The 11,974-nt window shown below is 40.4% G+C and overlaps 1 protein-coding gene across 5 annotated transcripts in view; it reads left to right on the forward strand.

The window, feature by feature from the left end:
* DAPK2 (death associated protein kinase 2) overlaps positions 1–10,860 on the forward strand; it is a 52,025-nt gene extending 41,165 nt beyond the window's left edge. For 4 of the 5 annotated variants that reach the window (XM_086756874.1, XM_086756876.1, XM_086756875.1 and 1 more), the window contains 3 exons: positions 1,081–1,233; positions 2,612–2,657; positions 3,542–5,236. In XM_086756874.1, coding sequence (XP_086613000.1) covers positions 1,081–1,233; positions 2,612–2,657; positions 3,542–4,177 — 835 coding nt within the window. In that variant the 3' untranslated portion in view covers positions 4,178–5,236. Of the gene's footprint in view, positions 1–1,080; positions 1,234–2,611; positions 2,658–3,541; positions 5,237–8,026; positions 8,117–8,286; positions 8,368–8,897 lie in introns of those variants that run through there. The other variant, XM_086756878.1, reaches the window with a different exon arrangement.
* Positions 10,861–11,974: the final 1,114 nt, after the last annotated feature.

Consider the following 11,974-nt stretch of genomic DNA (forward strand, 5'->3'; position numbering starts at 1 on the left):
CCTCAATTTAGATCCCAGGAGTTTGCTGCAGTCCTGTTTTGAGCCTGCTGCATCCTGAAACTATGCTATCAGAGCAAGACGTAATAGATAAGCATAATAACAGCCCAGAAGATTTTTCAAAAGGAATGAGATCAATTTCCTTGGTTATAAATAACATTTCCCGTAAACCAGACTTTTGCAAATCAGCATCTCTGTGGATTGAGGAGGGAGGAAGGGGAGGGAAGGCAGGGCAGGAGGAGTCTGCAATGAATCTGTGTTGACACTCGAGTTTTATGGAGCAGAGGTAAATAGTGAAGGTCATCAGTCACAGTTGAGAGACAGGCAAAGCAGAATGAAAGCTTTTTCTGTCTAAGTAAAGATTGCTGAACAGCATTTTATTATGGTGATGTCTCCATTATATCCTTGCAGTTGGAGCAGAGTGCCAACAGAATGAAATTTTGCATTGTTCAGAAACAGTTGGATTTTATTGCAGCCCAAGTCCTTTTGTTTGTGGATTCCTTTTAATGAGCAGCATGGCTCTACCTCTCTGGCAGAGCTGGCTCCTAGGCAAGGCCACACACCTGACTTCTGATCACACATTATATTTTGGTTCCAGCTGAGAAAAGTCTCTTAGCTGAACTGTCTGTGCGGGGAACTTGTCAGTAGCTTTGTAGACAGAAAAGCAGTAGGGGCAGAGCTTTTTATACCCAAAGAAAATCTATGGAAACACTACTTTATCTGCTTGAAGCTGATAGAAGCTTCTACTTGGTGGTGTTTATGAGTTCACAGGGCTAGAAACTTTCTTCAGCTGAAGCTTCTTCTAGTTTGATTAGCAATGACTGCAATGAGACACTTAGCAGAGGGGAGTCTGTGTATTCTCTGTGCACGCATTAGTGCTGTGCTGGAGACTTTCAAGATGAGTCTGACTCATAACCACAGATGTAGCGAGCCAAAGGTGGACCTGTTATTTCCCACGTGGCATGGCTGCTACAACACAAGATCTACAAATGTCCTGAGAGTACATTACACAGTCACTGTAATTTCATTAGAGGACCTCTGCTGTTTATTTTTCCAATTGATTCTTGTTTCTGGCTTATCTAGGCTTAGTGGTGCATCACCTTTTCTTGGAGAAACTAAACAAGAAACACTTGCAAACATCACAGCTGTGAATTATGAATTTGATGAAGAATTTTTCAGCAATACCAGTGACCTGGCAAAAGATTTTATTCGGAAACTCCTTGTGAAAGATACACGGTAAATAAAAATCCAAAAAGATCCATTTTTCTCTAAGATAAACCTGGTGAAACGTAGCCTGATGAGTAATCTACAATGCTTTCCCTGCAGTGTGTATTGCCATTCAAGAGCCAGACAGGAGGCAAAGTTCTGCTGCTGTGCCCCTAGTTAATCACTGGACCCAGAAGCCCTAACAAAAGAAACCAAAATCTCCTCAGTTAAATTTAACTTTCAGGACTGAATTATCACCTGAGTCAAGCTGGCACAACAGGCTGTAGGTGAAGGGCTGAAAATGGTGTGCAGAATCTCTAGTTCTGGCTAACTACCACTCCAATGTTTCAGTCTATTATGAACTGCTTGCAAGGAGGTGACATGATCCCAGGTTATGCTCCCGGTGGTGCAAGGGCAGAAAAAACTTCATATGTGCTCATAGTGGAATTGTTCCTTACATCTCTCTGCATCTGTTGCAATCACTTAGCATTTGCATGAAAGCTATGCACATCTTTATTCCCAGTTCATAGGAACCACAGCTTTTTTTTTCAGTTGTTCTTGCTTTTAAGAAAGTGCATACAGAAGTAACATCTCCTTCCTCATAACCGTATTTGTCCTGGAAGGAAGTCAGGCCATCGCAGTTCTTTCTAATGGTTTCTTCAGGGGAAAAAAAAAATATTAAAGAGGCAAACTGTTGGTTAAGATTTCTGTGAATCCTCAGGCCTTAGAATAGGTTAGAATAGGTGAAGTTTGACGAGAGGCTTGCACAGGTCTAGCAACATCATTTTAAGAAGGGAGAAGTTAGGCTGATATTTGCCCCATGTACAGAGGCTGTCTCTGTGCAGTGGGGTTCTCAGGGCTCTTCATGTGCCGTTCACCAAGCTGCCACTGTGCAGAAGGAAGTTAGGACTGATCAGGTTTGACTAGGTTGGAAGTATTCCTCTCAGAAATGTTGCTTTCAGGAAATGACATCTCCTGCAGTGACGTAATATTGTGTCCCAAAGGACAGTCTTGATGTAATTAATGTTGTATACCTTGATTCAGACACAGCTGTATTAAAGGTGTATAGAAAGGATTTCTTTTCTGAGCATGTAGGCTGAACAAAACAACGTAATGTTTTATCACTTTTTATGGAGGGATACACAAAAATACAAGCAGATTTTGATCAAGTAGAATTAAAATTGTGTGGAGTGAGGAGAGCTCCTTACTGAAACTTAGAACAGTTACTAAACTGCACACAAGCAGTATGCCTCGTGCAGAAACATAACCCTGAAATTCGAGAGTTAGCCCTGCCATTATCTTGATAAATGCTTCCTATGAAGCCTGGGAGAAGTGTGGGTCAACGGACTTGTGTACAAGACATTTCTCATTGAAGTCTGGGGGCTTTATTTGTGTTGTTGTTTTTTAGGAAACGACTTACAATTCAGGAAGCGCTCTCTCATCCATGGATAATGGTAAGACTCAATAAAGAGACAGATTTTGCTTTTTGCCATGAGCAAAGCAGAGATAATATTCTCACTCTTATTGATGTGTTAAATGGAAAATTGTCCTCTGAGTATGTAGAGACCATAGGTGTCTCAGAAATGCACTGGAAAGAAATTGATTGTGTCTGACTAAATCCTTGGATTTCTGCAAATTACTTCTTTCATTATCATAACTTTCAAAAAGAGGGGGACAAAGCTTTGATATTTGTTGCACTTAGAGTATCCTACATTAGACCGGGCTTCACATTTTTCTGTTTGCATGCATGTATACTACATCTTGGGTTTAGTGCTTTTTTAAGTTGACAGTTGACTACAGCCAATGTAGAAAATATAATATCACTGTCAAGATATTACTCCTTTACCATGTCTGTTGATTTGTGTCTGTATATTTTTTTTCATCATCAACATTGCGTGCTTTTGTGATAAGTCTTTTATTGAAAATATATTTAGCTAATCTTAGCGTGACTAATGAGGATGTTTGAAATTCAGTTTTTGCTCTGCATTGCACAAAACATTAACTGGAGTGTTTTCAGGATTGTTGTTTCTCCTCTTACAAATACTCATAGCTTTGAGACTATTAACAGCTAAAAATTAACATGAAAATAAATTGCCGCCCTGTTATTTGCAGTTACCACATTGGAATGAATGCACATCACTTGTCACATTCATTTCTGGGTTTGTGTGTTTGTTTTTTTCTTCTTTTAATCAAATGCATGAAGGAAAATCTGTGCCAGCAAAGAATCTCCCAGCATTGTGGAAGTTCAGACTGCACCCTTTGTCTAGAGTTTTTTGAATTACTGCACTGTCTTGTAAATGTTCAGTAATATTGGTTCTTCTGTCTGACGACTCACCAGCTGAAAGAAGAAACAAAAGTCCAAGAAAATAAGAAGGTTGAGAACACAGAGCTGAAGACAAAACGCCTGAGAGAGTACACCATAAAGTGCCATTCGAGTATGCCTCCCAATAATACCTACATCAACTTTGAGCGCTTTGCCCGAGTAGTAGAAGACATTTCACTTACGGAACGGGGTTTCAGCACTTTGGCTGCATCCCACGATTCCTTGCAGGAGGACATTGATGCTCTGGTTTCCATTTATAATGAGAAAGAAGCTTGGTATAAAGAAGAAAATGAAAGCGTAAGGCACAAGCTTTCTCAGCTGAAGTATGAATACCGTAAAATTGAATCCCTGAAAAGACATATACAAGACGATATCAAGACTGTAGGCGCTAGTCTTACAGGCATAACGGGGAAATATGCTGATCTGCAGAGCCAGTATGAATCTCTCAGTCAAGAACTTTCTGAGGAACTCAAGTGGATACAGGATTTAATGAGTAGTTTTCAACTGGAAAATGAAGCCTGTGTGAATGGAAACTTTGACTCTGTTTTCAACAAAGATATTAATGAATCACTGATGGAGCTGTTAAACAGATCTCGCTATGAAGAATTCCTTGCAGGGTTGAATCTTGATGTAGCAGAATCAAATCAGTAATGTTGTAGATCAGGTTAGGTGCATGGTTTGCTGCCTGTTTCAATGTACAGCAGTTTAAAAGTTTTCAGTGCTTAGATTCTACACAGAAACATCACCTAGAACTAAAATAGGAATCCTGATCTATTGCACGAGATACTGACCAAAACCATAAACTCCCAGTGGTTTGTAGTGTTGAAGTTTTTTTCCCCATGTTCAGTGTCTGAACTTACAGGAACTAGATTATTACAGTGGTACAGACACATCCAGCCCTACAGCCTTTTGCTATATCATACTCTATCAAGTACTACAGTTCCTGAAGATTTCCAAGTAATTAACTTGGAATAAAGAGTAGGTCAGTCTGTACTTATTAGAAGCCAGGTACCTGGAAACTAATAAAAATCTCACGATAGCATCTTCGGTTGGATGAAGGAATCGGTCGCGTAGACCTGCTGCATGCAGGCAGTTCTGTAGACCACATGAGAGAAATATTTGCAAAGGTTAAATCTGTCCTGTAAAGCAAAGTAAATGGTGTAGTAATTTAACATTTAGCTAGTACTGTGGAATTTCTCTGTGAAATGGCTGCTGATGAAGAAAAGTGAAGATCATTTTTTAGGCTAGTTATGCAGGGTGAAATCTTTTACCATTAAAGGTGTTAGCTATTGATTAATCATTTAGTTTAAAATTCAGCTGAGTTTCCTGTCCTACACCAAATAAATTTTATTCAAAAGACACAACTTGGAACTTGTAATGAACTGATCAAATAACTGTGTATGTAATTTTACAGTGCAAATATTAATTTGTGAGTGATAAGTGATAACAGACCTCTGGTTTGCCTTCTACAGTAAAGTTGATGACAAAACTGCAACTAATTTAATCTGTGGTGTGGGATTTGAGACTAGTATTCTTGCTGTGAAGATCTTTTTTCTTAAGTTTTATAAAGGAAAAGAAAAGTTGATCTAAATCAACTGAATCATGCCCTGCTGTCTTGCATTTCAAAGAAGTCATTTGATTATACTGTATTAATATGCACAGATGTACGCGTCTCGTTTCTGGACACAATAAATAGTTATTTATGCAGGATGCAATTGTTCCCTGATGGTGTAGTTAGTGACTCAAAAAGAGATGTCAAGCTGCTTTGTACAGGTAAGAGCTGCTAGCCCAGGTTCTGCAGCTAGCGTACAGCCCTTTGCTTAGCTGTATGAATTTACTGCAAGGTGACTGTTACACAGCTTCAAGAATTGGTGAGATAGTAGCCAGACATCCCTGCCTCACTGCATCACAGTCCATCCAGAGTGGATCTTCATACAGAAATTAGAGTATGTCTTTCACTGCCCAGCCTCCCTCCTCCTTTTCCAGAGACGTGAACGACCTAACTAAATGGAACTGTTGTGCTTCAATATTATTAAGAATCATGTTTCCTACTTTGAGATAAAAAGATCATCCAATTTGTGTAGAGGACAGTGGACCCATCACTGCCATGTCCTCATAAAGATGTGCAGAGGCTGGTGAAAGTTCAGAGTTCTGAAAACAGTTATTCAATAGGGGCATTGTTGTTCCTGTCATTGTACTCCGTGGAGGATGGAAACTGGATGTGCTCTCTGTGGCACCTTTTTTACACAAGATGTAAAATTTTCAAAAGCTTCAAAGTAGTGTAGATAGCCAGGACATATCCCTAGCAAGCTGGTGTTGATGACTGGGGAGAATTGGGCTCCACTGTGACAAATAGTATTGAGAATTTTATTTATGTCCAGTTTTTCTTCTCAAAATGCTGAAATTGTCATTTATGATGGTTCCTTGGAGCTGGAGGACCCATAAGGTACTGTCTAGGGGAACCAGAATACAGGATGTTTTTTTATAAGGGAGAGAGTTTTAATTCTTAAAAAGTAACTTAAAGCTTAGTGAGAGTTAGTATCTGCAGAAAAGACTCAAGAAAAACAGTCTGCCTTGCCTCAGCCATGATCTCCTGTTCCCTGTTCATGTAGATTTTCTTTATGAACAAATGTGCTGGCACGATGAGAAGGAACACTAAATGAGGCCACTCTGTTCCTGAGTGTGTTGCGTGAGGTTAATAGTGTTGTGACTCAGTCCTTGAGGCTACTGCTCTCTGAGCTGGAGGTGGTCATGGACACACTGCTTTTGAGAAGACATCCTGATGACTGAAGACACGACAAGGTCACTGGTTTGCGGGCTATGTAGAAATTGAGAGGCAGTTATTAACAGTCTGGTGTACTGTAAAGTAAGCTATTTTATTCAGCGATGGTTCTGCTGCTGAAAGGGCGCGCAGAAATTTTTCATGATGATTGTACAGCTGACAATCTGTACAGTTCTGTCACAAAGCCAGTGACGTTTTCCATTTCACGTTGATTTCTACTCTGTTTTGTTGCAGTGTGTTGCAGCACAAGGAAATGATATTTAATGCTTAAATGTTCCAGTTTTGTTGTGTGCAAGTGGTGTATACATCTAAATGAGAAAGAGGGCTAGCTGACAGGTTGGCTCCTTGAAGTAGTGCTGAGATATCTGTACAAATGTTCTACCTATGGCATTTGAAGAGAAAAGTGAATTTGTTGTCTTATAAACTTTGTCAATTATTTTTCTGAAAAAAAAAATGTTTAAATCCTCACTGATGTGTTTTCCATTCTCCTTTGGCACTCTTGCCTTTTCAGGTCTCTGGCTTGGTTGCATTCCAGTCCAGTTCCGTAGAAGTATTTCTGGATTATCCCCCTCCTACATATGCAGATCAGAACTACTGGAATGGTTGTCATTCCATAAACTTCATCATCTTTGAAGGATTGATTCCTGGCCTTTCTCCTTTCACTTTTACTAGATCTGGTTTTAAACTTTTGTTTTTCCTTCAGTCTGTTAGATACAGTTTTCTGGTCTGTGCAAATTTTTATGTCATTTTGGAGTTCAAAGGCACTTCATTTTCAGAAGCACTGAGTCAAGGTTTGCGGAACATCTGTTCCTTAACACCAGATTGGCATCCAGAAATTTTAGGCACAACTGTTTTTTGATTCCTGGCGAGTCCAGTATTGACCAAAGCTGGTCATGGATTTACTTTTCTTGGGCCACCTTCTAATTTTGCTAAAACACCCTTGTAAAGGGCAAAATGTGCAAACTTCTATGTGAAAATTTAGAAGGTAGCATGGGGCCTAGCAAGCACATGCAAAACCCCTGAGCAGTGGTGTGCTGCCGTGCTGTTGATGCACTGACAACAGCTCCATCTCCTTTCTGTTGGGCCTCTGTGGAACCTTTTAATTGCTCTCCCAATGCCTTTCAGAAAGGAGGGGCATGAGTAAAGGCCAGTTGATATGAGCTCAATACAGAGAAAATGGAGATGGTGCAGGTGTGCACTGAGAAGCACCTTAGCAACTTTACGAAGTGGAAGCATTGCCTTAGCACCCTCTAGAATCCCCTTGTTATCTCTTTTTGTTTGGCTGTCCTTCATCCTGTCCTTTGGCTAGAAAAGCTGTCCCCAGACTTTTTGCTTGTTTTTTTTTTTATGTGGATCTTTATGAAGCAGAAGGCAGAAGTGGAGGCTGGAGCAAAGTCTGTGCCATGCGATACATCTTTTGTGCCAGGTCGAGTGGCTAGAGTGGGGCAGCAGTGGAACTTCTCAGAACAATGTTGTGCACAGGGCCAAGTGTGACCACTGACTGTACACTAGTTTTAGGATTTTGTTTGAGATCAAAGGGGTCATGTCCAGGCACAGGGTGGACTAGATTTAATTCTTTTTCTTCTGCTTTTACCTGTATCAATCCACAGCTTCCCTAGCCAGCATTCTTTCCAGCCAGCTCCAGAGCATGTGAAGAATCTTGCATATTTTATGCACCAAAAGGAGCCAAGCAATAAAATTGCTCTCTTATCTTCCAGCCAGTGGACAAGCGACAGGCTTTGGTTCGGCAAGCATCTGTTGTTAACATGGAAAACTTCAAAAGGCAATATGCTAGAAGGCGATGGAAGGTATGACAGCGAGCCTTAAATCCTTCTCATGTAAGGCTTCCCAAGCCTGACGGGATCAGAGGGCAAGATAGAGCTTGAATATAAAATTGTAATACACAGTCAATGAATGAAATGCGCCTGTCTGTGCTGCATATATGTGGTCAAACTCTCATTCTTCCCTCTCTCCATAGCTTTCTTACAGCATTGTCTCATTGTGCAACCACTTATCCCGTTCGCTGGTGAAAAAGGTCCTAATACAAGATGAAAGTTTGGTAGGTACATTTCTCAAAGGGGAGGAAGAGAAGGACTGATTTTACTGTGCAGTGATTTTTGCCATCCTTATATGAATGCACAACCCAACAGGATGGCAGTGGTTTTGAGTGGGAAACCAGACTGGACCTTGGCATCCCTTGTGTGTCTTTAATGCTGCTGTAAGTTGTGTTATTGTGACAGAAATATTGGGCAAGGAGACCTGGTGATTCTATAAACCCTTTAGGTGCTAGCCACATTTATTCTGTAAAGGAGCAGCACGCAGGCTGCGGATTACGTTTGGATACCATGGCAGTGACCCTGCTGTGTCTGACTGAGAAATGAGCAGCGGTGGAGGCAGTCTGCGCTGCTGCTGTGGTGCCCAGCTGTGTGATGGAGGGTGGGGGACCCCTGCAGTGCGAATGAAACTCTGTGGGATTTCTATTAGCTCTACTTTTCTCAATAGATGATACACTAATAATATTAGAACATCATATTTAGCAGCATGGTATCTCATTTATGCGACTAAAACATTGTGGGCTTTCTATTTCAGAGAAACTGTGCAAGTGACAGTGAGGATCTTTCACAGAGAAAAGCCACTCATCAGAGGAGAAGCAGCATATCATAATGGAACGAGAATTCCCCGGGCAGGAGAGAGAGGAAACTTTCATCCTTGCTGAAAAAAGCAGCCCTGACAGCAGACCTTGGCTTCTTGTCTGAATCCTTGGTATGATGCTTCTCACTTCTCGAACTACACCAAGAGCTGGATGATATTATTAAATGCCTACTGAGCATTTTAGAAAATTTGGGATCTGGATTCCCAGGGAAATGCCACAGCACAAGCACTGATTTGAGTGCTTTTGTATGTTGAACTTTTCAGTGATATTTCAATCTACTTGTGATATCAGCTGCACTCAGGACGTAGGGTTTCCACTGATATTCTTTTACTGCAGAATAATTCACATTCTGCACAATGATTAAGACTGCGTTATTATTTCAGTCAGGGAAATTGTTTTTGAGTCTTAAGGAAATTTTTTATTACAACTTTTATATTTGTTAATAGCATAAATATTTTATGACAGATATCTGACAGGTTTTGTTAGCTGTGTGCAGTACTCTGTTATTGCTGTCGTTGAAGAGAAAATCATAGTGCCGTTACATATCATAACCTTGATTTCACGAACCCTGCAGTAAGCAGTGCTGTACTGCAGCAAGGATTGTGCTCTGGCCATTGTCTTTGGCTGAAGACTAACACAGCTGCCATTTGTCAATCGTGAGTACAACTGATTCTGGCCACTGAGAGGACGAGATGGGCCAGGGAAATTTTGGGGTGAAAAAGAAAAAAAAATTCTGTAGTGACTTACATGCACCCAAATACAACGTTTCTACAAAATGATGTGTACAGGGTGCTTCTCCAAAACAGGGCACTTTAAAACCCAAGGTATATGAAGAAATAGTCTTTATTAGACTTTGTTATTGTTTTAATTTATTGTTGACAAGTCGGAGATTTATTAACACCTATTTATATAGGTGCTGCTTACATGTGACCCAAACTGCAGACATCTCTGTGTTATTCAGGGGATTGTATCCAAAACTGAGGAAGGAAGAACTTTGATATAGATGTAATGTCTTTGTGTTAGGAAGTTGCATCTTTTAAAATGTATTAATTTCTAAGCCAGTATTGTTCAACTGGTACCAAAAAATGTGCATAGACTAGGTTATTTTTCATTTAATATATTAGTTGTTAGAAGTTCATATTTATTTTGCCATTTAATAAATAAAAAATCAGAAAGTAAGCCTACTAGAAACAACTATAGATTGAGAAGGAAACTGTTTTTGTTTGGCTTTATGGTTGTCACTTCCAGGCTGAGGTTTTAGAGCTGAACGTGTGAACTGGTGTTGAAAACTAGTATCAGGTTTATTTTGCCTGGCTTACAGTTTCTAAGAAAGAAATAAAAATACAATATTTTTAGTTGTAGCTGTGTATCCTTGCCTAGGCAGAGACTAAAATGCGGTTGATGAGAGAGTATTTCTACGAAAGGAAGTAAATGGATGAGAAGCATTGGAGGAGAGAGGCAGAAAGTAGGATTTGAGGGAAGAAACATAAAATGAAGGAGATGGGGGAGGGGCGGGGGAAGCAGTGGAGACGAATGAGAGGGACATGTAGGGGAACGGAGGTGGACCTGGACTGGTAAGGTTGAAGGAAGCGAAAGAGAATGTAGCTATAGGAATTGTGGAAGCAGGAGAGGACTGTTTCGGCAAATATGACACTATTTTGATGCTATTTATTTAATTTGCTTTTATTTCATGTCTTGTGCTGCCATAGCCTGTGACATGTGCATGGTCAAGGGATAAGGAGCAGGGCATGGGCTTCTCTTCACATTCAAAGATGTATTTCTGAGCTTTCTGTGTAATTTTTGAGGTAGAAACCTCAAAAAGTGCTATTAAGAGGGAGCAGTAATGGAAAAAAAATACTTTTTCAGTGTCTGGAGGCAATCTTTCATAAATAAAACACTATATATATATATATATATATATATATATATATATATATATAGTTGGATAAAAAGCTGCTCCAGCTTACCTACTAAACTTTGCTTCCTGCTTTCCCTGTCCCATGCCTTACCATCAGTTAATTCCCTGGGCTATGAAAAACCAAATAAACTCAGAGCCAGTGGTATTTTTCCAAATTCCTGGAGTTTCAAAACACCTTCAGTTTCTAAATTAGAGATGGCGGGTTGTGTACATAAATCGCACTTCTGAAAATTAAGCCCTGGTTAAAATAGCTGTTAGGTTGTTGCATCAGAAGTGTGCTTTCACGGAGATGAGGTCATTCTTCTTAAGTGAAGTCCTAGCAACTCTTGAGCAAGACGGGATGCAGTAGAATGGCAGACAGAGGAGTGCAAGGAGTGAAGCCATAAGCTCCAGTTTATTAATTCTACATTAATAAAAGATGTAGCGTGGTATTTTAACATGGACGTTACAGACAGCTCATGGTGTTTGTTCTTCAGTCATCTTTTTGCCCAGGTCAGCTAAGGACAGGAGTGTTGCCTTAGTGACCGGAGAGCAGCAGGGCTGGCCTTTCTCTGCGGCACTCAGTCCTTGCGTGGCTTCACGTGGCTCCGGAGTGATGTGGCATTCACTGCACAGAAACCACAACAAGCAGCACTCGTGTCAAGACAAGCTATTTCCTGGCTGTTCCAGAGAGGAGTAGGCTGTGAGCATATAATCTCTTGTTCTCAGGACTAATGGCTGTGATTTATTAGGAAGTTTTACAGTGTTTTTCTAAACGTGGTGTTCTCTGTGTTTATCACCCTGTCTATTCCATTGAGGTGGAAATTCAGCCCAGCTTCAGGGAGGTGTAGTTTAATTAAACTCTGTTTACAGCACTGGAGGACACCTTCTGCAGTGCAGGGGTTAGTTTCATTCTTTGCCATTGATGCGTTTTGAGGAACAACCCGGAGGTTCCTTTTATTAATGAGGGGAGTAGGCAGGGGGGAGCATGGAAAGGATGGAGATGGTGCGAGGGGAAATGTGGTACATTTCAATAAAACAATTTATGTTACAGAATTTACTTTGATGGAGGAGAAAAATCTATTTTCTGTGTATTGTTTTTGAGCAGTAAGGAAC

This window comes from Chlamydotis macqueenii, chromosome 12 (assembly GCF_036417535.1).
Source record: "Chlamydotis macqueenii isolate bChlMac1 chromosome 12, bChlMac1.mat, whole genome shotgun sequence".
Classification (NCBI taxonomy): domain Eukaryota; kingdom Metazoa; phylum Chordata; class Aves; order Otidiformes; family Otididae; genus Chlamydotis; species Chlamydotis macqueenii.